The 25981-nt window shown below is 43.2% G+C and overlaps 1 protein-coding gene and 1 long non-coding RNA gene across 4 annotated transcripts; one reads left to right on the top strand and one right to left on the bottom strand.

Annotated features, from left to right (window-relative positions):
• Positions 1-865: 865 nt before the first annotated feature.
• Positions 866-18563, top strand: NTAQ1 (N-terminal glutamine amidase 1). The gene is made up of 6 exons (XM_006137485.4): positions 866-1400; positions 2397-2496; positions 3399-3449; positions 8255-8403; positions 9421-9545; positions 18125-18563. The coding sequence occupies exons 1-6, from the start codon at positions 1318-1320 to the stop codon at positions 18229-18231; spliced, it is 615 nt and encodes a 204-aa protein (XP_006137547.2). The 5' UTR covers positions 866-1317; the 3' UTR covers positions 18232-18563.
• Positions 2464-25981, bottom strand: LOC142826946 (uncharacterized). Of its 3 annotated transcripts, XR_012901232.1 has the most exons (4): positions 24996-25981; positions 16683-16796; positions 14747-14876; positions 2470-2596 (listed from the first exon to the last, which is right to left on the bottom strand). It is a non-coding gene; the product is annotated as an uncharacterized LOC142826946 (long non-coding RNA). The 3 variants fall into 3 exon arrangements; XR_012901231.1 differs by lacking the exon at positions 24996-25981 and having other exon boundaries at positions 2464-2596; positions 14790-14876; positions 16683-16993; XR_012901230.1 differs by lacking the exon at positions 24996-25981 and having other exon boundaries at positions 16683-16993.

Here is a 25981-nt window from a genome sequence, read left to right as displayed (position 1 = left end):
GTGGTGCACGCACAGTGCCGGAGCCGGCTCCAGGCGCATGGTGAGCGCCGGCCCCAGGGGGCGGGGATGGGGGGTGAGCGCCGGCCCCGGGGGGCGGGGATGGGGGGTGAGCGCCGGCCCCGGGCGCTTGGGGGGGGGGAGGAGGGAGCGCCGGCCCCGGGCGCGCGGCGCTTGGAGGGGGGGCGCTGGCCCCGGCCCCGGGCGCTTGGAGGGGGGCGGCGCCGGCCCCGGGCACACGGAGCTTGGGGGGGAGGGGGCTCCGGCCTCGGGCGCATGGCTATGGGGGGACCCCGCCCCCATCCCCGCCCCCTGGCGCCCAGCGGGCGAACTGCCACGCCCCCTGGCGCCCGGCAACCTCCACAGGTTGGGGACCACTGCTCTAAAGCTTATCTACTCACTGTCACATTTTTTCTGCCCCTCCTTTTTTTTCTTCTCCTCCCCCCTCCCTTATTTATTCTTGGATATGAATTTCCAACACTCTGGTCATCTGAAGAAGTGGGTTGTGCCCACAAAAGCGACATCTACATGTACCATCTACATATTTTCTTAGTCTTTAAGGTGCTACTGAACTATTTGTTGTTTTTTAAGGTTTTCCTGTTACAAACTCTGCTACCCCTCTGAAGCTTTTGAAATAGCTGTTTGGCCTTGTACATTTAAGACAAAAAATACTTCTCTGGGGATGTTTTCTATGCACTTTGAGAACAGGTTTCCTTTTCATCCCCAGCATTTTCCTGTGGCTCATGTTCAGCCTTTCCCTCACTAACAGGTGCAGATTTAATTAATCTTCCCTTTTCATCAGCTAGCCCAGCCCAGCCCTGCCCTCTTGTCAAGGCTTGTTCTGGTCTCTCCCTCCCTTCCATTGTAAGTTCAGGATCTCACCTCCCCACTCAAACCCCCTCTCCTTTGTTTTGGCAGCCTCTGGATCATCTCATTAAGCTAAAACGTCCCTTTTGCTCATCCTGACTCAAATTTTGCAACCTATTCTGGGTTAAAAAATTCCCTTTTCCCACCCTTCTGATTCAACTTGACCCCTTCTCTCCTGCCTTTGATGTAACATGGTGGGGTTTAATAGAGCAATTAGAAACTTATCTTGTTTCGTATCCAAGATAAAACCCCTCCCTCCTGCCTGCCTGAGCTCCTAGTCATAGGAAAGCACTAACATCCGGATTTCCTTGGGGGAAGAAATTGCTTGTAACTCACTAACTTCCGGCATAAACACTTCCTGAGCGAGCCGGTGCTTTATACAGCTGGGGGAGGTGTATGAGCCTATTAGCCTATTAAACCCAGCACTCCCATATCTCTGGATGAGGGTCGCATATGGAACAGACAGAAGTAGGAGCTGCAGGTTACCAGCCAGCTGTCCCTGCTCGGCATGCTTGTGTGTATACCAGCTGCTATTGGTAAGTAGTAATAGGTATGTAAGAAATGTGGCTGGGTAAATCTTCTTTTTCATTAGTCAAGGAATTAATGCACAAAGAGTGGATGTACTGAAAGTCATTGTTTTCCATTGGAATCTCCCATATTTCCATTTTTCTTTAGAAAACTTGTACATACTCTTGCAGGAGGCAAAGCAGAAGAAAATGAGGTCATAACAGCCTGGAGATAGAATATTATTTTTCTTATGATAGCATTTGATATTCTAGGAAAAAAGGATGCATTGGTTAGGACACTCATAGTACTGGTTAACCAAGATGATTGGAGGATGATTTACTGACAAATAACAATATACAAGATCATTGTATGGCTTTCTGAATAGCTTATCAGAACATAATTTATGGTTCCATTAATAATTTGTGCATCCTGTCCTATTATCAGTGACAGTTTATTTAGAATTGTGCAAAACTATTAATAGTAGTATTAAATGTTATATACACGATTATTACTTTAGAATTGTGCTAAACTATTATATATATATATATATATATAAAATTAATATGTCACTAAGATCAGATGGAAGTCTATTTAAAATTTTATATTTGTCAAGTTGTTTCATACACTTGATGACATGTATCTTTCCAGGTAAAATGTTTATTTAACCTAATTTGTTGACACTTTAATCAAAACTACTTTGCCACAAACAGTAAGGAAAAGACAAAACACTAACTATACCAATCATTTGGTATTAAAGCATGTCATGACAGAGTAAACCAAGCTATGCTTCTTGCTGTCTAATAGTAGAGCCAAAAAAACCTATGAATTATTTGTGTAAAACCTTTTTAAAGGCTTGAACCTACATTTTAGAGCTTAAAAATACATGTGTGAAAGGAGCTGGGAAAAAGTCTTCAACAGAAAAATGAATCCAAAAGTGGGAAAGTTATAACAGCCATGCTGTTTTTATTGTATAAATCAGAAATAAAACAAGAACTGGGGACAAAAAAAACCTTGTATTTTTACAGTGAGGAAAATGTTTGGAAACTTTGTGAATACATCAGAAGCTATGATCAATATCCTTTAGAAGAATTTTTTGCTGTTTTCATATCCAATGAAAGAAGGATGGTAAGTTGATAAGTTGCCTTATTGAATCAAAACCGATTTACTGTGAATGAAAGATGGATCCAGGCTAGGTTTGCCATGTGTCCAGTTTTGAGCTTTCTGTCTAGGAAACAAATTGAGAAAATACCGGACATATAAATGTCTGGTATTTTCTAATTAAGTAAGTTTTATTATTATCATGAGTAACAATACATAGTTGCATACTGCCTGGCTCGTAGACACACTCACACTGTGTGAGTGTGTCTATTGGCCAGGCAGTATGCAACTACACAGTAGAGAGGAGGTGGGTGGTGCCAGGTTGGGATGGAATCCCTAGGGCCGGACTTACCTGTGCACCCTGCCAAGACCGTGTGCGGGACGGGCAGCACCCCGGGATCTCCGTGCACCCGGGCCAGCCCCGCTTCCCGCTGGCCGGTTTCCCCTTCTCTCCCTCCTGGTCAGCCCTGCTTCCTGTAACTGGTCCCTCATCCCCAATGTGAGATCATGTATGTCCGGTATTTTTCTGAAACACTCTGGTAACCCTAATCCAGGCACAAATGTGGCCAGACCCCTGTAGCTCACCTGGGCCCCCTGGTCACACAGATATTGAAAAGAACCTAAAAGGCACGTCTTTTAGTCATGTATGGTAGTCTGTCCCTTGGGGTGGACATCTGGAGAAGTATCACCTCCCTGAGAATGGGATAGCAGGGATTCCTTTATTACTATCAGTCAGCGGAGGAGACTGAATGGTCTGTGTGATCCAAAACAATGCCCAAAGTTTAAGCTCAAAAGTTAAAAAACAATCTGATAAAAGCTTACGTGTTGCATCACAGATAAACACTAATTTTATCATCTCATATTAGACAAATTGTAGATTTTTTTTTTTAAAGCTTACTTAACATTAGCTTCTAACTGGTAATTTGCAGATACCACTGTGGAAGCAACAATCAGGACGTGGAGATGAACCTGTGATTTGGGTAAGACATTCTGGTCTATATAGATTCTTGTACCATGTTTAATTGTTCTAGTACTACCAACATGTTAAGCAATAAAAATAATCAGACTTCACCAACCTGTTAGAATTCTTTGAAGGTGTCAGCAAATGAGGGTGATCCAGTGTATGTAGTGTACCAGAACCTTCAGAAAGTCTTTGACAAGGTCCTTCACCAAAATCTCTTAAGCAGGGATGCTGAAAGCTTCTGAGGGCCTCTGGGCAAGGGGGGTGAGAGCAGTGGCTGTGCACTCTGGGAAGGGATGGGTCTTGGACAGAAGGGGTGGGGCTTGAGAAGCCAGCTCTCAGTGCCCCCCTCCTCTGCCTTCAGAGCCACCTGGCGTGCCAATTTAAAGGGAATTACTGAGCCCAGGGCAACAACTCCCTTTGCCTGCTCTTAAGCAAAGTAAGGAGTAACTGAATACTTTCATGTATCAATAACTTGGCCACTAAGAATGCTGTTGTATGGCAAATAGTCAAACTAAATAAAATTAAATAGTAACAGGTTAAAAGATAGGAAACAAAAGCTGGAAACAGTTTTCAAGTGGAAAAAGGGAAATGGCAAGGTTTTCCAAGGATCTGTACTGTGACCAATGCGGTTCAACAAGGGTTGAACAATGAAGTGTTGAACTTTGAAAATGATACAAAATAACTATCTTCAGTCAAGTCCAAAGATAACTATGAAGAATCTCCCAAAACTGGTGACCGAACAAGAAAATGGCAGATGAAATTCAGCATTAACAAATGTGCAAAGCATTAGAAAAAAGAATCCTGACTCTACATACATAAAGACAGGGTCTAAATCTGTTACCACTCAAGAAAAATCTTGGAATCATTGTGGATATTGCTCTGCAGCTGAGTGTGCAGCAGCAGTCTAAAAAAGCTAACAATGATAGGACCCATAAGGCATACGATACATAGGACAGAATATCACCATATCACTATATAAATCCACAGTCTAGTCATGCTTTGATTATTGTGTGCAATTCTGACTGCCCTATTTAAAAATATTAAAATTGGAAGACTTATAGAAAAGGGCAACAAAAATAATTAGGGATATGAAACAGCTTCTGTAAGAAAACAGAATAAAAAAACCGGGGGCTGTTCAGTTTATATAGATGATTAAGGAAGGGAGGATATGATAGAAGTGAGAAATCATGAACTGTATAGAGGAAGTGAATAAGAAAGTGGTATTGACACCTGGTTTATGTGTTATGTGAAGGGGTAATTTGATGGAAATTACAGTAAAACTCCAATTGTCCGGCATCCTGTGGTCCGGAACTCCCAATAGTCCGGCACCAACTGGAACCCGGAAGTGCTCCGGCCAGCCGGACAACTGGAGCTGCTCGCGCAGCTTCCCCAAGTTTGCTGCTGCCGCTGCTGAAACTGACCAGCTGTGGACCTGGGGAAGTGGTGCGGAGCAGCTGGGGTGCTGCCGGGTTGGTCCTGCAGCGCCGCCCCTCACTCCCCTGCTCGGTGCCTGGCAGCACCTCAGCTGCTCTGCCCCATGGCTTCCCCAAGCCCACCGCTGGTCAGTTTCAGCAGCAGCGGACTTGGGGAAGCTGTGGGGCAGAGCAGCTGGGGTGCTGCAGGGTTTGTATCCTATTTGATTACAAATATTTGCATGGTAAAAACAGTATTTCAACCCCCTTCCTAGTACTGTAGTGCAATCTCTATCATGAAAAATTGAACTTCCAAAATGTAGAATTAACAACAAAAAATGCACCCAAAAACAACAATGTAAAATTTAACAACCTGAGTCCACTCAGTCCTACTTCTCGTTCAGTCAATTGCTCAAACAAGTTTGTTTCACATTTGCATGAAATAATGCTGCCCAATCTTGTTTACGATATCACCTGCAAGTGAGAACAGGCGTTCACGTGGCACTGTTGTAGCTGGTGTCCCAGGCAAATATTTGTAATCAAATAGGATACAAATGCTGTGCACTTTCCATTCAGTTGTAATTTAAATCAATATAGCTGAAAACTTAGAAAACATCCATAAATAATGGGTATTTTTTAACAGTGCCGTTAATTTTAGTTTTTTTTTTTTAATCATTTAACAGTCCTACTTCTTAACATGACAACATCTCATGCGTGCTTTTCTAAGCCCAGGTCTACACTACAGACTTAGCAGTAGAACTACAGAGCTTAAAGGTGTGAAAAATCCCTTTTGAGTTACATCAACCTAACCCTTGTTTGAAACTCTGCTGTGTCTGCAGGTGAGCTTCTCCCACTGACATAGCTACTGCCTTTTGTAGAGGTAGATTAACTATGCCTACAGCAGGGCTACTCAACATGTGGCCCGTCTGTTTGCAGCCCGCGGTACTGTTTGGGCTTATGCGGGGCTCAACATACTGCCTGCGGGTGGGATCCTTTGAACATGGCCTCCACTGGGAATACGCTCCACAATGGTGAGGCGTCTCCCAGGTGGCGTGAGCATTTAAAGACACAAGCAGACAGGCTGGCTGGAACAGATGGGTAGAGGGTGTCAGTGTTGCTAGCCCCCAGGGAGAAGGTGCTGGGGCATTGTGGAAAGTGCTTTGTATTCATACCTGTCAGTGTGAAAGAAGATATTTGCATGTATATGCAACCACACTTAACTTGTGGCCCTCCGCATGTGCTGTGAGTATCATTGTGGCCCCTGAGGCTTCCAAAGTTGAGTAGCCGTGGCTTACAGGATTCTTCCATTGGCATAGGAATGGCTTCACTCAAGCTCTCAAGTGTTGCAGCTGCACTGATGCAAGTGTAAATCTGCCCTATGTTTTGTTCACTAAATCCAATGTAGGCAATACAGTAAAAATAAGTAACAGAGTACTACATGTTTTAGAGCATTGTTAGAGAGGAGGCTGGCAAGGGAGATAACAGATGTATACAAAATAATGAATGATATGGAGAAAATAAATTTTACTGTAAATGGAAGAACAGATGCAACATCTAATGAAATCAAAAGGCAACAAAATTCAAACTTCTAACATATAATAAATCTGTGTAATATATTGCCATAAGAGCTTATTGACACCAGGAGCCTTCCAACTAGTACAAATATTTATGTGGATAATGAAAATATCAAATAGTACGTAGGACAGGAAATAAGTGAGAGTTAGACAGCTGCATGTATCAGACATATACCCTGATTGATGGTATTAGGGAAACTTTTTTCTCTTTTTGGACATAATTATTCTTGAACTTTTATCTGAATTGTCCAGTACTGGAGTACTATTCCAATTCTGGTACAGAAATTTTGTGTTCTGAATCATCACTGATTAGAGGGGACTTCCAATATAAATGCCCTTTTCAGGGACTTATACATTTTATAAGTTTAAAAAAGTGGCACATGTCATCTCAGACTGGGAGTAAATTGTTTTGGGAAAACCAGAAAAAACGGAACCATTTTAATTATGATTGCTAGACCCCTTTTCCACCTGCCTCCAAATGTAACTGAAAAATAGTGTAATTTAAAAGCTAACTTTAAAATTGTTTTAATGAGTTCCAAGTGATTCAAGAAGGAAGGCAGAAGATGGACAGAAAAGGCCATTACACATTTTAAGAGTTTCCCACAAAAATGTATTAACGTTCTTTGGTAGCCAATCCAACTACAAATGCAAACTTGCGTAAGAGTATAGCTGCCTTTTCCCCCCATTTTCACTGTAACTATTTAATGTTGTTGCAGATGCATGAATTAGAAGTGAAGCATTAGCATGGGAAAATAATTTGCCCAAGAGCTTTTCAATATCTTGCTTCAAATAGTTACGTATATTTAGCACTGAAAATGTCATTAGAAAACTCCTTCATGTCTTTCCATATGTGGATTTTGTATTCACTTTACTAGGTTACAGTTGTATTGTACAATTAAAATTAATCATGAGTGGCCAAACACAACATTAAAGTTATCTGGTAATCCCTTCAGAAGAAGCAAGATGTCACCTCTTATCTGTACTAGTCCTTGGAATTGACATAAAAACATGTTATCCAAATATTTTATGAGGGTATAGCAATTGAGATGTTCATATCATTTTGTACGAATACTATATGCCTTGGTTTCATTGTTTGAGATTGTGGCTGACTTCCGAGAGCAGGGATGAGGATGCTGCGGTGCAGATCGGGGCCTTGGTCTCACCTCTATCTGCCTCAGGGTGAGCTGGTCTCCAGCCCTTTGGCAACTCTGAGCCTTTTGTGCAAAAAGGAGCTCTGTAGATGGCTCCTTTTTCCACAGAAACCCCCATTGTGCAAGAGCCGTTCCTGAAAAAATGAGGAAGAAAGGCTCCTGCGCAAGTGGTGGGTTTTGCACAAAAAGGAGCCATCTACACAGCTCCTTTTTGCGCAAAAGCCTCTTGCACAAAAATGGCCCCTGATTAATTATGCAAATGAAGCGTGATGATATGCTAATCTGCACTTCATTTGCATAGGCTGTTGCACAAGAAGGGTGCTGTATAGACGTAGCCTTAGACTTATGGGCCAGAGAGAGGTGAAGGTAATGAAACTTGTCACCTGAGTTGCACTCATGAATGGCTGCAAGGGGGTATAAAGTACTGTTTGCCCTGTAATTGTATGACAGGATGGTGGCAATAAAATTGCCTTTCACCCTGGTAATCCAGGCTAACGTGGAATAAGCTGTGAAATTCCACTTGGAAAAAGTGTCCACGGAAGAGACTCAGGGAAAGATCAGTTGCAGCTCCTCTCTGAGCCATACGGGTTATGCTTTGAAGCAATTTGTCCCTTTTTCTTAATATCCCTGAGGCTTGTCTGTAACCATGTACAGCTTTTAAATATCAATGCCATTTATTCCTAGGATTATCATGTTGTTTTACTTCACCTTTCAAGTGGAGACCAGAACTTCATTTATGATCTTGACACCGTGTTGCCGTTTCCATGTCCATTTGACATTTACATTGAGGAGGCATTTAAATCAGATGATGATCTTCTTCCAGAATTCAGAAGGTGAGAAGATTAACACACACAGGGTACAGTAGCATTTCTCAAACTGGGGGGGAGGGGAAGGTCGCGAGCAACTCGGGGGGGGGGGGGGGGGGGAGAGGGGTCACAGCTGGATTCGGTTTTTCACTTGCGACCTCTCTCCCCCCGGGCCGCGAAGAGCAGCAGGGTGGCAAAAAGCAGGTGCCAGCAAGCTGTGCAGCGTGGCCGGGGCTGCCAGGAGCGTGGCTTAGCTGCAGGAGGAGGCGAGGCGGCAGGAGAGTGAAGCTGGCGCCGGCGCAGGAGCAGACACGCGAGGGGCTGGCAGAGGCATGGTGGCTGGGTGACCAAACGCTTCCCCAGATGGGAGAGGGCAGAATCCCTCAGGCAGTGGGCTGGGGGATTGGGTTGGGGCGGAGGACCCGGAAGTAAATAAGGGCACGTGGGGGTCAGAGGAGGAGGCAGAGAAGACATGGGGGAGGAGTGGAGGACAGAGGAGAAGAGAGAGAAGGAACCAAAGGGTCACGGAGTGCAAAAGAGGCACAGAGGAGAAAGAGACTGGGGAAGGGAGCCTGCAGGTGGAAGGGCGTTGAGGACTGCAAATGCCTTGAAGGAACCCCAGAAGGACAAGGAGTCTGGTGAGAAGGGGGGAGGAAGCGACCCAGGGCAGAGCGGGTGAGGGGTCACAAATTCATTTAGCATTTTAGGTATCCCAAAGTTTGAGAACCCCTGGGGTACAGAATATTTTACAAAAGCCAGGGCCCTACAATTATGCATACAAAGAAAGATGTTGGTTGCATCAATAGTACTGTGCAGGAAATAAACACGTGATACTGCTCTTTAGAAGACAATAGTTCACCCCTTTAAAAAAAAAAAAAAGTATTTCCTTTTGTACCTTCCTGTTAGTCATTCAGCTACATGACACTATTAATACCTCACTTTTTATTACTCAACAAGGGCAGGAGCAGGATCAGGGTTAGTAATGTCTAACAGTGTTATATAACTCCATCACTTAGTACAATTCTTAATTATATGTTTATTTAGAAAAGTCAGACTGGTGCGAGCAGACTTGTATCTGAAGACATTTGCTTCTGACCGATCCCACATGAAAGATGCTAGTGGACACTGGCAGAAGCCTCCTCCTTCCTATCCTTGCATTGAAACTGAAGGTAAACAGCATTCTACTCTACCCCTTTTACTTCAATCAGAAGGAACAGGATTTGAGGAAGTTGCATACATGATATTTATGCTTCCATAATATACCATGAAAGCACTGCCACCTTTCAAGACAAAGTGCTTTATTAGCTCTTCAGAAAAAATGAACTCCCAAGATGTTTGGTATATACTTATGGGATTATGTAACATTCAACACCGTTTCTGGCATTTGTTGAACGTTAATCTTCACAATAAGGATGTAAAATTTCAATTATTTGGCTAATCAAATAGTCGATGCAAATTGCCTGTCCCCAGGCTCCACATGGTGCTGCCACTTTGAGGCACCACCTCTTCTTCTCCGCTCCTGCCCCCACTTGTTGCTTCTTTCTGATAGAGGCAGCAAGGGGGTGGGGACTGATTAGTCAATGAGTGTGTTGACTATACAATAAGCATTTGCTTATTTAGGTTGGACATTAGGAAAAAGTTTCTAACTGTCAGGGTAGTCAAACACTGGAATAAATTGCCCAGGGAGGTTGTGAAATCTCCATCTCTGGAGATATTTAAGAGTAGGTTAGATAAATGTCTATCGGGGATAGTCTAGACAGTACTTGGTCCTGCCATGAGGGCAGGGGACTGGACTCGATGACCTCTCGAGGTCCCTTCCAGTCCTAGTATTTTATCATTTTATCATTTATCATTCACATCCCCACTTCACAACACCTTGTGTAAGATGGGCATGTAAGCATCAGTGTCCACTCATTATAGGAACTGATGCACACAGGATAAAGTGACTTGCTCACAATCCTTTAGTGAATCTCTGATAGACTTGCGATTGGAATTTAGGAATTCCTGCGTCTGTCTTGTATTCAGAATCTCTTCACAGGGAGGAAGTATATGTCCTTGTGAGTAAGAGGACTGAGTTAAGATACACTAGGACTGTAGTTACATCCCATATGTTGTCCCCATGGTACAGCCCTGCCTCACCTTGGCATGGCGCAGCTATCAGTTCAGAAGAATGGGACAATTCATTCTTCTCAAAACTAATGTTTTAAGTTGTCTGCCAATCAGGTTTCAGTTACTCAGGTCACATTTTCAAGCTTGTGCTTAAATATGTGAGGAATAGAAACATAATTTAAAAAGGAGAGTTGAGGTTCTGACCTTGTCATGGGGCTCCAGGAGCTAGGGCTTTCAATAAGCCAGCAGTGCCTATCCCTTAATTTGGCTCAGTGGCTCAAAGCATAGTGGGGGTGTGGTTGTTTTTTTTTTTAAATAGCTAATTCAGGAAAGCATTTAAGCATGTGCAGAAGTAGGGATGTTAAAATTAGACTAATCAACTAGTCAATGGAATTTCCATCAACTAATTGATTGGTCAATAAGGGTGCTTCTGCTTTGAAATGTAGCAAGAGCTGGCATGGCTGTTGCACGTCTGCCTTTGAAATGTAGCAGTACTGTGTTCTGCCTTTGAAATGCTACAAGGAGCCCTGGGTCAGCAGGGGACTCCATGCAGCATTTCAATCTTTGAAATGCACAAGAACCCCAGCCAGGATTCTTGTACGTTTCAAAGGTGGAACACCATTGCTGTGCTCCTGCCCCCTCCCACGGAGCTGGAGGAGCTGGCTTTTAAGCACACCCTCCTCTATCCCCCCCTTGCTGCCTCTTTCTGATAGAGGCAGGAAGGGGAAGGAGCAACTAATTGACTAGTGTGTTATAAGCTTTAGCTTATCAGATAGCTGATTAGTAACTTAAATCCCTATGCAGAAGTTCATCTCTATTCAGGATGGCTCTTAATCATGTGCTTAAGACCCACTGTCTTCAGTGGGGCTTGGATTTAAGCATGTACTTACTTTGAGTAGGGATGCTTTCAAGGGTGCCATTTTGGGAGAGCAGTGGGGGCTGCAGCCGCACATACTGGGACACTGCTTGCTTTTCCCATTCCTCTGACTAGAAGAGCAAGCGGCATCCTGGCATGTGTGGCTGCCTCTTCACCTCCTGAAATGGCACCCTGGAATGCTTTATTGTAGGGATATGAATCAGGTTGCTGAGCTCTCTCACCCCACTCCAGGTAAGCACTTTCTCTTGTGCTTGACACTAAGCAGGTGAGTAGTATTGTTGCACTCAGTGCAAATGTTATGCCTCTGTTTGAAGTTGAGCACGTGCTGAAGTAGTTTGGTCCAGAATATTCTGACACAGTCTAGTAAACACTTGATGCTTTTGTTTTGTTTTCATTCCCTTCTTCTCTGCTATCCTTATACTTTTTCCTTTCTTAGCCAGGTTCAGTTTTTTCTCCTCCAGTCTTATTCCTTCATTCACTTAAGATATTCATAAACATCTTTTTGAACAGAAGGTTCTTAAGGAGTGGAGCTAATCATGTGCTTAGAAAGTTAGGGAGATGCCTGATTTCCTTCCCAAATTGAGTCACCAATGATTCAAGCCCCAAGCTCAGTATGAACCCTGTAAATCAAAGTTCTGCTAATAATTTTGTTGGAGGTAACTGTAATTCAAAGTTTGTCCTTGGAAGATAGAAGTGGGACAAGAAACTGAAATACTTTGCTACTGGTAAATCAGTAGGTGGCACTCTTCACTCACTCCATAATAAACTAATATTTCAGCACTGTTACAAAGAACCTATTCTTCTGGAGGTGTCTTTTCTCTCTCACTTGGGGGGAGAGAAAACTGAGGGGGGGCTGACTTCCTGTGCTTAAGACCTTATGGGAGTTAGCCCCAGTGTCCTGACGAAATTCCAGTTCAAGAATTCATTCACTCTGCAGAAATTCATGCAGAGTTGGTTAAATATGGCATTTCCTCATTAAATTGCTCACATATTTCACTCTAGCGGTTACTGCATTTTAGTGGTTGGCAAAGTTGTTCCTGCTTATTGTGTTATCAGTTCATTTGTAAGGTATCGTATACTAATAGTCATTAGACTCAGGTCATCTGAAGAAGTGGGCTGTGCCAAGGAAAGCTCACGATACCATCTACATGTTTTGTTAGTCTATAAAGTGCTACCAGACCATTTGTTGTTGTTTTTTAAGTTTATCCTGTACAAACTAACTCAGCTACCCCCTGAAGCTTCTGAGACTGATAGTTAGCTATTAAGAGATTAGTTTATTTTCAAGCTTTTTCCTGAGGGAGGATTAAAAAGCTTGGGGTTATCCTACAGAGAAAGTCCCAAGTATATCTTCGTGGTTTTCAAGAGGTTTTCGCAATTGGGTGGTGGCAGTGTACCATCCAAGGTCAAGGAATCCGTGCCCTTGAGTCTAAGCAAAAGCCTTTATGGGCAAGGTATTTTAAGGTCTCTTGCAGGACCCCACCTCCTGCGACAGTGGGGAACAGTTTTGACACAGACAAACTCTATAATATAGAGTAGATATCTAGGTATAATTTATTAATGATGATCAGTTTTGTTGCTCTGCTCCTACAAAATATGGCTGTGTCTAGACTGGCCAGTTTTTCCGGAAAATCAGCCACTTTTCCAGAAAAACTTGCCAGCTGTCTACACTGGCCGCTTGAATTTCCGCAAAAGCACTGACTTCCTACTGTAAGAAATCAGTACTTCTTGCGGAAATACTATGCTACTCCCATTCAGGCAAAAGTCCTTTTGCGCAAAACTTTTGTGCAAAAGGGCCAGTGTAGACAGCTGAGATTTGTTTTGTGCAAAAAAGCCCTGATTGCGAAAATGGCGATCGGGGCTTTTTTGCAGAAAAGCGCGTCTAGCTTGGCACGGATGCTTTTCCGCAAAAAGTGCTTTTGTGGAAAAGCGTCCGTGCCAATCTAGATGCTCTGTTCCAAAAATGCTTTTAATGGAAAACTTCCGTTAAAAGCATTTCCGGAAAATCATGCCAGTCTAGACGTAGCCTATTTGTATTCAATATTGTAGTTCCTTTTTATTTTGAAGGATCCAGTCTTTTATAAAACTCAAATGATAGAAATGTGTTTTTCCTGTTACTGAAATGTTTCCACTTTCATGTGGAATGTAGCAGCTGCTTAATGGATCACAGCACAACAGAATGTGACAAAGAATATCAAATAGAAATGAAAGAGCAAATGTAGATACAATAAATTGAATTATCCTGTTTAACTAGGACTGAACACTTCCACCCCCACTTTTATGGATTTTTAATTCTCCCAAATGGTCAGGAGTTATATTCCATCACCTCTAAATAGCAGCACAGTGTCTTTCCCTAAGAAACTGGTTCAATGATGACTCAAGGCATGTGTACACTGGCAAGTTATTTTGAAATAACTCCCCCTTATTTTGAAATAACAAGGCAAGCATCCACACTACCAAGCCCATTATTTCAAATAACTCCCATAATAACTATATCAAAATACAGTAATTACTCGTTTAACACGAGCCCGCTTAACACGTTTTCGCAATAGCCCAGTTTTTTTTTTAGGGAACGTTTTTCAAATAACACTATTATTTTCGTGTTATTTTTTTTCGTGTTATTTTGGGGACGGTCAAGTGGTGGACTACTTTGTGCGACGGTATAAGTTGGTAAAAACAGTGGTAATACGCATGAGCAGATGAATACACATGGTCACAGCGCTCCTCCGCTCGCTCACGTATTTATCTTTGTGTTTTAATAAACCACGGCATCTTGTGTTGCTAGATATCTAATGTTGACGTTGATGACCAAGCTCCAATAGAAAATTGACTTTGCCACCACTACCTGAAACACAACCCCCACCTTTTCCATTATTTGTAATGGGAAAATTGACCCCGCATAGCACATTTTCACTTAGCATGAACATTTTCAGACATGTAGCTATAGTGTTAAATGAGGAATTACTGTAAGCTTATTCCTCTTCACAAGCAGGAGTTATTTCAAAATAATCTGGTGGTGTAGAAATAGCTTCAGAAGGCAAAGTGCTACCTACAGCATTACCAATATAACTTCCTGTATCACTTCCAGGATTGCCTGTTTTCATGATTTTTATCATGAAGCTTGAAATACTTCAATTAAAGCCCCAGAATCACAGGGAGCACTCGCCCTTCCCCCAGCACCTCCCACTGACAGCTCTGGGGTTCAGCACTCCTGCCTCAGAGTGCCCACTGCTGGTTAATGTCCCAGCCTCAAGCCAGCAGACCTGCACTGATCTCAGTGTCCCTTCCTGGCCACAGTGCCCTTTCCTCCTCAGATTGTCCTAGGTCAGTGCCCCTGTACTCTGGGGTCCTCCCCTCCCAGGGAACCCACAACTTCCCTATACCCACCTTGCTTCAGTGACCCATTGCCAGTCATCATCTAGCCCCTTACCTCAGGGGCAAACTTGAAGTCTGAAATGGCCACTCATCATTGGCAAGGGGGTGTCGACTTGCTGCCTTCTCCTCTCCTGGCTTTTTCCTTGCAACCAGAACAAAGGACTTATTAATAAAATATTTGATAGGTCTGATTGCAAGATATGCTACTTGTTAGACATACAATGCCAAGGGAACTCGCTGTCATGCAGTTTCAGTGCCAGCTATTTATTTATTGATTGATACCTGAAACACTGTCGACTTAGAAGTTTTGGCCTGCTATTTAAAAGGAAAAAAATCCCTTCATTAAAATTGTTTTAATAGACCTTTTAGAAGAATCTTTTTTACTCCCCTAAAAGATTGTGGCAGTATCCTTTCACAATGCCTACAGTTGCATCTGTGTTTCCTTGTTTAAAAATACTTTTTCCTCTCCCCACTCTCATCACTTTTCCTCTCCCCCCGCTTCAGAGTTTGTAACTTAACTGGTCAAGTGTCCCTCTGGGCTTGCCTACCATGTAAGGAACACTTTTTAAATAATTATTTTGCTGTCACTATACACAGGCCCTACCATAGGCTGGAATGAAAGGTGGAACAGGAGGAGGACTCTGCATTTAAGAGGTTTCTACTCTTTCTAAATCCCTAGTGCACTGAATGAGTAAAAAAATCAAATTACTCAGTTGAAGTTAATTTTATACAGTATACTGTATTTGTATATCTATCAGTTAAACAATAGTAGGCTCTGGCTTTGAATCCTCAGATTTATCTAAATAATCCATGTTTTAAAAATCAAATACAGCAGTAAGGCACTACAGTAAATACAGTAGATTTATGTCTATGCTACAATGCCAGATAGCACTGTAGGCCCTGGTCTACACTAAGGGGCTACGTCTAACTACAGGCTTCTTGCGCAAGAACGGTTTTGCACAAGAGTTCTTGGTCAAAAGGTCTTGCGCAAGAGCGCATCCTTGCTGACATGTGCTTTTGCACAAGAGATGTGCTTTTGCGCAAGAACGTCCATGGCAGTGTGGACACACTCTTGCGCATGAAAGCTCTGATGGCCATTTTAGCATAGGGATTTCTTGCACAAGAAACTCCTGTTGCCCGTCCACACTGCCTTTTGCGCAAGAGCTTTTGCTCAAGAGGGCTTATTCCTCATGGGGAGAGGAATAACTCTTGCGCAAGAAGCCCTCTATTTCGAGGCGCAAGTAAATTTACAGTAAAGCAAGTACGCATGTGCAGTGTAGACATTCTGTAAGCTTTTGCACAAGACTGGCCATTCTTGCACAAGAAGCCTGCAGTGTAGCCCTTATTTCAAAACAAGCAGAGTGTCCACATTGTTACATCTTGGTTCGGTGATGTGATGGGAGCCTCAAGGGTTAAAGCCGACTACCCAGTGAAAACTACTGGATGATGGTGAAACAAATTATTTTTATTAAATAGAATGATTTTTTTATCAAAACTAACAATTAGCAAATGGTTTTTTTTTAAACTAGCAATTGCTTAGTACTTTTACAGTGTAGAAAACCCTAAACTTAGCTGTACTTAACTAATTACAAACTTCTTTGATTACAATTCAACTATACCAAATCACTGTCTCTAATTTGCTTAACAAAAATACAAAACAAAGACAATATAATGATAATAAAAACTTTGTCTAAAGCCAGCTCCTCTATGGTTATTTTAGGGCAGCTGGTGGAGTTAGTCATAAATCTACTTTTACAACTTAACAACTCCGGGGCGTCTATTTCTAACACTTATATTTAACCTAAATACAACACTACTACACAACACAAAATTATACAATTTACACAGTGTGGTTAACAGAACTTAGATACGCTTTACAGAATTACACAGTGAAATTAACACAATTTGACTATTAAACCAATAACTAATACATTTAAGCAATACTTACAAATCCAGAAACGATAACAACACAAAGACACACTAGAACTCGGAGCATGCTCAGGACTCGTGCACCCCTATATTTGATTCGAAGGGTGGGGAGGCAGCCTCAGAGTGATCAATCCTTTAGCCGGGCAAAAAAAAAAGACACGTGCCCTCAATACACGGAACCTCCGTCGAACAAAGGGGTAGATGGTCTTTTATACAAAAATTCGGTGTCTAATGCCATGCTAGGGTCTGCATTTGGCAGGGCCTGATAGGCTAGTGATGAGGTAGTATGACAATACTGCCCTATAGGAATTTTCGTGATGTATGCGTGATCCCCTCGTGGACAGGACCAGTTGGGGCATAGTGTGAGACAACTGTGTTTTATTACCCTGGCTGTGTCCAGACTCCATGCCTCCGTCGACGGAGGCATGTAGATTAGCCAGCTCGGAAGAGGGAAATGAAGCCGCGATTAAAATAATCGCGGCTTCATTTAAATTTAAATGGCTGCCCCGATCTGCCGATCAGCTGTTTGTCGGCAGATCGGGAGAGTCTGGACGCGATGCCCCGACAAAGAAGCCTTTCTTCATCGACACAGGTAAACCTGGTTTCACGAGGCTTACCTGTGTCGATGAAGAAAGGCTTCTTTGTCGGGGCATCGCGTCCAGACTCTCCCGATCTGCCGACAAACAGCTGATCGGCAGATCGGGGCAGCCATTTAAATTTAAATGAAGCCGCGATTATTTTAATCGCGGCTTCATTTCCCTCTTCCGAGCTGGCTAATCTACATGCCTCCGTCGACGGAGGCATGGAGTCTGGACACAGCCCCTATGTTTACTTTTTCCCTTGCCCCTAAGACTGGTCAAGCTACGGTCAAATGAGGCTTATCTGTAAATTCAGCTAGGCGTTATCTAGTTATGCTTACCTCCCTATTTTCTTGGTGCCTCTGAGTTCCAGGATGCCTATAAGGTCAAATTCCATTCACAAAAACTGCATTGTGCTTCCCATGCTCCTCTGAGTATCTGGGTTTTGTGTGAGGGGCCTTGTGTGGCAGGATGGGCTATACGCGAAGGCCGTGGACAGAAAAAGCCTGCTTTACAACACACATTACCAAGCAAACCTGTTATTTCAAAATATTGGGCTGGTTATTTCAAAATAACTCAAGCTTTCCTTGGGGAATAAGCACACCCTAGTTTAGATACTTCTAACAGTGCTGGAATGATTTTGTGTATTTGATAGACTTTAAGATCAGAAGGGACCATTATGATCATCTAATTTGACATCCTACAGGCCCCAGAACCTCACCCCCCCCACTCGTGTAATAGGCCCCTAACTTTTGGCTGAGAGTTACTGAAGTCCTCAAATCATGATTTAAAGATTTCAAGTTACAGAGAATCCACTGTTTGTCTGTGCTACATAGATTCTATATAAGACTCTTAATATTCCCCTTTTGTGCTTCTTGTCTAGATGCCAAGATGAACCTGGAAGATTTTATCAGTATGAATCCCAAGGTGGGATGGGGCTCAGTATTCCTGCTACATGACTTTGTGGATCTGTATGGCAGACAGAGGTGATTTCAGATTCACCTTGAAAGGACAGTAATGTAAACAGAGGACACATCAGTTGCCCCCACTTTTTTTTGGTTGTTCCTGTCATTCTATTTATAAATGGTTTATTTCTATGAAATAATCTTTATGTCAAATACAAAACTTGAACAAAAATGCAATGAACTGAATAAAATATTTTTACTATAAAACTTGTATAAATGGATCAGACTAATTCTGTAGCATCTGTATTGCTTAGTTACCATATCATGTATTTTTAATGTGCCCAAACATCTGCTCAGTTGCAGGCTATATAGGACAAACTTTATAGAATGCATATTTATAAACTGCTGAACAATGGAGCCTGACTTGCTGAATTATTGTGAGGGCCTTTTAGAGAAAATGCATAGTATACGTTCTTTAAATTACATATCAGCTCAATTTAATGGACACTGAACTTTGGGTCACATCATTTAGAGAAAGCATTCTAATTACAGGCTAAGCACATGTTTATCATTAAGTTAAGCACATGCTTAGGTGTTTTGCTGAATTGTGGGATTTAAACAGGTCCAAAAACATCACAGACCTGTCTCATTCCAAATCTATGTGCTATTGATCTTACTATAAACATCATTTGTCATGTTGCGTGTCATCTGAAGAAGTGGGTTGTGCCTACGAAAGCTCATGATACTGTCTCTATATATTTTTGGTTAGTCTCTAAGATGCTACAGGATCATTGTGTTTTAAGTTTACTTAAACATCAGTTTGTTAGCGGATATTATTAGACCCTAGTCCTGCAGCTATATCCTTTCAGGTAGGAACTTGTGCCTGCATGGAGCCTATTGACTTCAGTAAGACTGAACAATGTAGGGATCTGCCTGCATGTATCCAACTGCAGAATCGGGGTCAAAGGCTATGTCTAAACAGGGAAGGTTTGGTAACAAAAGTGCTGTTGACATGCAAAAGCGAAAACTGGTCTAACTGTTTTTTCTGCCTCCCATTGCCAACATTTCATGTCCACACTGCTAGCTCCCCTGTCGACCGACAGAGTAAAGCAATGTGGGTAACCATCCCACAGCGCAATATTGTGGAAAGGGAGAGTTGATCTCTGCACTTCCTGGGATTCCCTCCAAGTTCTCCCACAGCACTCAGAGCTGCGGGAAGTGGCAGCGTGAGTAGCTCTCTGAGCTCTCCATGCTGAGGAATTTCAAAGCAGCAGATCAATCTTTCCATTCCTTCCCCTGTAGCAGCAGGCAGACTGCTGTTATGTTTCTAGCAAGGCAGAATGTGAGCATGCCAATTATTTGCTCTTTTTGTGTGTTCCTCAAACAGAGCATCTCACTCATCTGTCAGATACTTTCTGGAGCTTTAAAAGGGAAGGGGTGTGTGCCTGCAGAGCAGCAGAGATCACAAAACACTGACCAGTGTCAGCAGGGCAGGTATTGTGGGATACTGGTGGAAGCCAGTTCTCTCAACAAAACAGAGTCCACGCTGGCTTTTTGTCAACAATAAAAGGAGGATAAAGACAAACATCTCTTACAAGCCTGGAAGTTTGTCGCCAAAATTGGTTCCCCCCCGCCCCCAACAAAAGTCGCATTGTAGTGTAAATGCTGTCTGTTTTGTCACCAAAAGGCAGGTCTTGATGACAAAACTTGCCAGTGTAGACAAGGCCTTAGACATAATCAAGATTTTATTCAGAATATAAAAAGTTAAAAAAATAAACCACAACAATTTTTCTCTAATAAGTCTTGAACAGATGTTTAGTTCCACACAGAGCATGATGGATTTCAGAGATGATCCCCATTAGCCTTTATAGAATAAATAATGTTTTCTGTAGATCAAAAAAAAAATCCCTCTCCCAAGATAAAGGCCAAAAATGTTTTCACTCAGCATCAAGTGTACTCAGATCAGGGGAATATTTAATCTGTTGCACTTTAAACTTGACAGCATTTCATCAACAATTCCAGAATGTATGCTGTTAGAATGCCACCATTTAGGATTAGAATGAGCCTTTGCTCAATCTTTTAAATAAGTGTTGGCCTGGGAGAAGGAACTGTGACTCTCAATTTCATCTCCACTCAATTCATGTTTCCTGGATGCAGTAACTTATGCTAGTCCACCACACACCCCAGCAGAGAAAGTCAATGCTCAATTCACTCTCTACTCTCCCTCCCCTTGCAGAGGAGGAAAGGTTTGAGAGGCATGCAGTCCCTACCACATGTGGAGCAGAGATGTGGGTGGCCACAGCCAAGCATTTTATTTCCTTGAATGGTTGTATTTAAGCAAGCCACTGAAACCAGCTAGATAGAAAACCAAATTGTTGGAACCACTCAGTAAGATAACAGCAAATATCAACACAAATACCTGTTTCTAAAGAAAAAGAGAGAACAGCATCTGTTACTCTAAAATGAGGAAAGGGAACAATAGTCTGAAGTAAGGATGTTAAGGACTAATCGATTTCCTCCCTCCCCCTTGCTGCCTCTATCAGATAGAGGTAGCAAAGGGGGTGGTGGAAAAGGGGTACTTCAAAGCGACAGTGCCAAACAGAGCCTGTACCCCAGGCTCTGTGTGGCGCTCCTGCTGTGAAATGCCATGGCGGTGTTTCAAAGGGGCAGCGCGGCACAGCTGATCCCAGGCTCACTGTTTCAAAGTGGCAGCCCCACAGAGAGCTGATCCCGAGCTCCATACAGCGCTGCCCCTTTGAAACTCCGCCGCAGTATTTCAAAGCTGCAGAGCTGCACGGAGTCCGGGGTCAGCTGGGTATTCCCTAGCTGACCCCGGGCTCTGTGCAGCATTTCCACAAAACCCGGAGTAAGCTGGGGAATCCCCAGCTGATTCCGGGTTCCAGGGAAGTGCCGCACAGAGCCCTGGGTGGCATTTCAAAGTGGCAGCACCACATGGAGCCTGGGGTCAGCTGGGGACTCATATATTTCAAAGCTGGCATGCCGCGTGCAACCCAGGGCCAGCAGGAAGTCTTGTGCATTTCAAAGCAGAAGCGCCCGTGTGGAGCCTGGAGTCAGTGGGATTTCCCACTGGCCCCAGGTTGCACGATGAGTTCCAAATCTGAAATGCATAAGTGTCCCAGTGGGGGCTCTTGTACGTTTTAAAGGAGGAATGCAGAAGTGCCTATCGGAAATTCCATCAGCTACTCAACTAGTAAATTAATCGTTATTTAACATCCTTAGTCTGAAAGACATCAGTATCTGCTAATATAGCGATCACCACTGTGGTATCTTAGCACCTAAGATGCCAGAGGCTTTCCAGTATGCACTGACGGTATGTACTAAAGGAAAACTTGGGGGTCAGATTCTGTGACCTTCCTTACTTCACATGTAGTGCCACTGAAGTCAATGAGATTACTCAGAGGAAGGGCTTATTCAACATGAATAAATGGTAAAACTGGGCATTAAGCAGCCTTAAGCTTTTAAACCTTGCCTTGTATGGAAGATACCACATTCCCTGCCCCTCAAAAAGTAGCAACAATTTTAAGAGGATTAGGCAAAGACCTTTCTGCCCTACTGCCATGATCTTGTTGAGAAGTGACCAAAACTGAACACACTATTGCAAGGGATGGTAAACCATCAATTTATACAATTCATTTTCCTCTATTCTCAATACAGTTTAAAATGTTATTCATCGTTCAGTGTGAGTTGCCTATTCTATGACGAAATCCACCTATCATTGTGTTGCCCTACTATTGTTCTGTAGCACTGCGGAGCCATCCTGGACCAAGATCTCAGTACAGTAGGGCTATGTCTACACTGGTAGGTTCTTGTGCCAGAAATATGCAAATGAGGCTATGCGTGGAATATCGCCAAGCCTCATTTGCATACCTAATGAGTTGCCATTTTTGCAGAAGAGGCTCTTGCGCCAGAAGGAGCTGTCTACACCGCCCCTTCTTGCGCAAGAAAAGCCCTCTTACGCAATGCCGCTACGCTGATTATTTTCAGGAATAATGACGCAAGAGCCTCTTCCACAAAAATGGTGGCTCATTAGGTATGCAAATGAGGCTTGGCGATATTCCATGCTTAGCCTCATTTGCAGGGTTCGACAAACAATGTAATCTACTCGCCCGTGGTGAGTAGATTACACCCCGGAAGAGCCGGCGCAGAGGCAGCTTTTAAGCTGGTTCCCCTTCTCTGTGTGGTTAAAGAGAGGAGAGTCTTGTATCACCCTCCTTGCAAGTCTCCATGCCCCAGGGTATATCTACACTACAGAGTTTTTGGAAAAACGGCCATTTTCCTGACAAAATCTGTGTTACGTCCACGCTGCGATTGCATTCTTCTGAAAGTAAATCGGAAGAACAGAAGGGTTTTCTGGCATTGGTAATCCTCTTTCTATGAGGAAGAAGCCTTTTTCCGAAAGAGATCTTTTGGAAAAAGGTGGGTGTGGACAGGGAGGAGGGTTTTTTTCCCCCCCGAAAGAAGAGACCTCCAGGAAATAACACAGGTGCCCTGGTGGCCACTCCATCCAAATTAATCAGGACTCTATAGTTCCTGTCTCCTGGTCCCTCTTAAAGCTGCAGGCACCCTGGACAAGCCTTGTGGCAGGAAGCCGGCCTGAGAGCCACACCTCACTATGCAGCTCTACCTACCACAGGCCTTGCCACTCATGGCCCAGCCTCAAGCCCCCTACAACCTTCCTGGTCCCTGCAGGGAGCAGCCCTGGGGTCCCAAGTCCCATCCAGAAGGACCAAGAGGTGGGCACCGTCGTGGTCTGGAGCAGAGATCCTGTCCCTCCTCAAGCTGTGGGGCAAGGAGAAGACATTGCAGGATCTCTGCTCCAAGTGCTGCAATGCCGAGATATTCAAGCGCATGACCAAGTCCCTGGCGGAGCATGGACACCCACCCCGGACCTTGGAACAGGTCCAGAGTAAGGTGAAAGAGCCCTGCCAGGGATATGTCCGGGCCAGAGAGTGCACCTCACGCTCAGGGGCAGGACCCCGCAGCTCGAGGAGGGATGGGATCGCCTCTCCATGTGTCTCTGCAAGGCTCCGGCACCAGCACTCGGAAGCAACTGGTGACCTAAAGCCCTGCCTGAAGTAGTTTCAGGTGGCCTTTTAGGTGGGAGGGCATCCAATCAGTCTGAATGCTCTCTTTCGGAAAAGCGCATCGCTTTTTTGATGCGTTTGTGTGTGTGGATGCTCTCTTTTAGAAGAAGGTTTTTCAGAAGATTTCTTCTGAAAAAAGGTTCCTCCAAAAGAAGCCTGAAGTCCAGACATAGCCCCAGGGCCTTAGAAATACACTGACAGGATTGCCTCTTATGTAGCATTCATTGCTAGGACCACTTTCACATCCCCCATAGATATGACTATATCTAAGGACCTATTACACCTTTCAGATCCTTAAAGGGCCAGGCCATGCAATGGGCTGACCACTAGGCTCTACAACCCTTAACGGCTGACTATTTGGTCACAAGTTTCATTGGCTTAATTGGAACTATTTGTGAGGTAAGGCACAAAATGATGTGAGCAAGCGCATCCAAAATGTGCCTTATGTATATAAATAAGCAAATGTCTTTCCTACTTACTCTTCTTTGCTTCCTCTCAATCACTGGTAACATATGGTATTTATTGAATACTTATATAATTCCTATTACTCTAAGGCTACATCTAGACTGGCATGATTTTCCGCAAATGCTTTTAATGGAAAAGTTTTTCCGTTAAAAGCATTTGCAGAAAAGAGCGTCTAGATTGGCACAGATGCTTTTCCACAAAAGCACTTTTGCACAAGAAAGCCTCGATCGCCATTTTTGCCATTGGGGCTTTTTTGTGCAAAACAGTTTTTAGCTGTCTACACTGGCCCTCTTACACAAAAACATTTCCGGAAAAGGGCTTTTGCCCGAAGCACTGACTTTGGACAGTAGAACGTCAGTGCTTTTGCGCAAAATCAAGCAGCCAGTGTAGACAGCTGGCAAGTTTTTGCACAAAAGCGACTGCTTTTGCGGAAAAACTTGCCAGTCTAGACACAGCCTAACTGTTCAGGGCCAAAGAGAAGAAGCTGGTTTCCTGGAATACATTTGCCCTATCATTATTTTTGTGATTTTATTAACAACATTTTGATTTGTAATACTTTTTCAGCTGACCAGCAGGAGGAGCAGCTATCATTCATTACACATGAATGTTCAGACACTTAGCTAGGGAGAGTTCCCCCACTCCCCCAATTTGTTCCAGTACAGTTAAAAGGATTTAAGTTCTGGCTCCAGTACTGATGTGAGCTGCATCTTGCAAGATCATTCTTTATCACTAAGGGGTTGTCTTGTTAGTCTGTAACTGAAACCACAAGTTATCCTGTGGCATCTTAAAGATCCTATATATTTTTGTTAGTCTCTAAGGTGCCACAGGACTATTCATTGTCAATAAATGATCTCCAGAAAGAACTCTAAGATGGTAAGACCAATATTTTCAAGCTCCATAGCTTGGCACCTAATAAGTGACCTGATTTTCAGAGGTGTTAAGCTCTCATCGCTCCTATTAAAAATTAGTGCTCAGCATCTTTGGCGAAAAAAAATCAGGCCATTTACTATATTTTGGCACTGAACTCCACATTGAGAGCCCTATCCTGTAATCTGATCTACACAGTTCCATGTGCAGAGAAGTCCACACCATTATGATCAAATTCCAGGATCAGAAACCAAGTTTGATAATTTTGGCCTCTCTCTTTTATCCATTTCCAATCTAGCCAAAACCACACAATCATTTTGAAGTGCCGCTTTGCTCTGAGTACTGACTGTAAAAATGACATTGTGGGGTTCCACCCTTCCCCTTCTAATAATTTCATACTGAATTTTCTCACTTTACATGTTTTTTCTTCCTGTCCTTCAAATTCCAACTGCTATCTACTGTAAATAGCAAGCTGAGAAAACTTGATCTGGGAGTCACTGAAAGACAGATGTGAAATTCTAGAATGCCATTGTTATAGTCAGTTTTCTGTTAACTCCTATTAAGTACCTTCTGCCACTGTTGCTTAGCTGCCATGACTCAGCCAGTGACCTCAGAGAGTTATGCTGCCAGCACACGGGACCAGCATCAGCTCATTTATCACCCTCCATACAGCTCGTCTGCCTCAGCAACTGCGAAGGTTGTCCTTCCAAAGGCCCCAGGAATTATGGGGTTGAAAGACCATATCTCCTCCCAAATACGTATCCCTTTCCCAATTCCTTGCCTTTTGAGGGGATTCTGTACAAGAAATTCTGCAAGCTTGTAGAGTTTTGTTCTCCTCTGGCCCCAGTTTTTCCATGAGCAGGGGTGACCTGAGCCAAAGTATTGATCTAATTCCATAAAGCATATTCAGGAATTTCTGAACACACAGGTGCAACTTCCCTTGAATTCATAGTACTTGGCAGCTGGATGTGTCTCCATGTTTGGAGTTTAGCAGAGACTGAAGATATTGTTTTCAACTGTCATGGAAGTCAGTAAAGAAATCCTGCAGATAAGTGTAGACTTTTGCAAAGTTAGGTGAAGCAGCAGTGGTGATATCAGTTAAAAAAAAAAAAAAAAAAAAAAAAACCAAACACACTTTTCATTTTGACAAGGTAAATACAGTTATATCAGAATCTTCATTGTTTCCTTGTAGGAGATACCTTGAACGTTGAGAATAGCTAAATGCACATTTTAGTTAGTTATCCAAGGCAACTGTCAAGTATCTAAGAACTACCATTGTGATCTGATAGTTCCAGCAATGGGGCATTCATTTTATAGAGATAAGAGCGTTCAATGTAAGGGCTTGTTCATATGTAAAGTCCTAGGAGAATCATAAGTGCCGACTCCAGGGCACATGGA

The sequence above is a fragment of the Pelodiscus sinensis genome, chromosome 2 (genome assembly GCF_049634645.1).
Source record: "Pelodiscus sinensis isolate JC-2024 chromosome 2, ASM4963464v1, whole genome shotgun sequence".
NCBI lineage: Eukaryota > Metazoa > Chordata > Testudines > Trionychidae > Pelodiscus > Pelodiscus sinensis.
The sequence above is the reverse complement of the archived record's forward strand: the minus strand, read 5'-3'. Positions and strand labels throughout refer to the sequence as shown.

Bases quoted from the DNA above. Each gene is read 5' to 3' on its own strand.
- NTAQ1 (XM_006137485.4), top strand. From the start codon at position 1,318: ATGGAACAGACAGAAGTAGGAGCTGCAGGTTACCAGCCAGCTGTCCCT. The intron at 1,401-2,396 runs GTAAGTAGTAAT...GTATTTTTACAG, and splicing joins GTGTATACCAGCTGCTATTG to TGAGGAAAATGTTTGGAAAC. The intron at 9,546-18,124 runs GTAAACAGCATT...CTTCTTGTCTAG, and splicing joins TCCTTGCATTGAAACTGAAG to ATGCCAAGATGAACCTGGAA.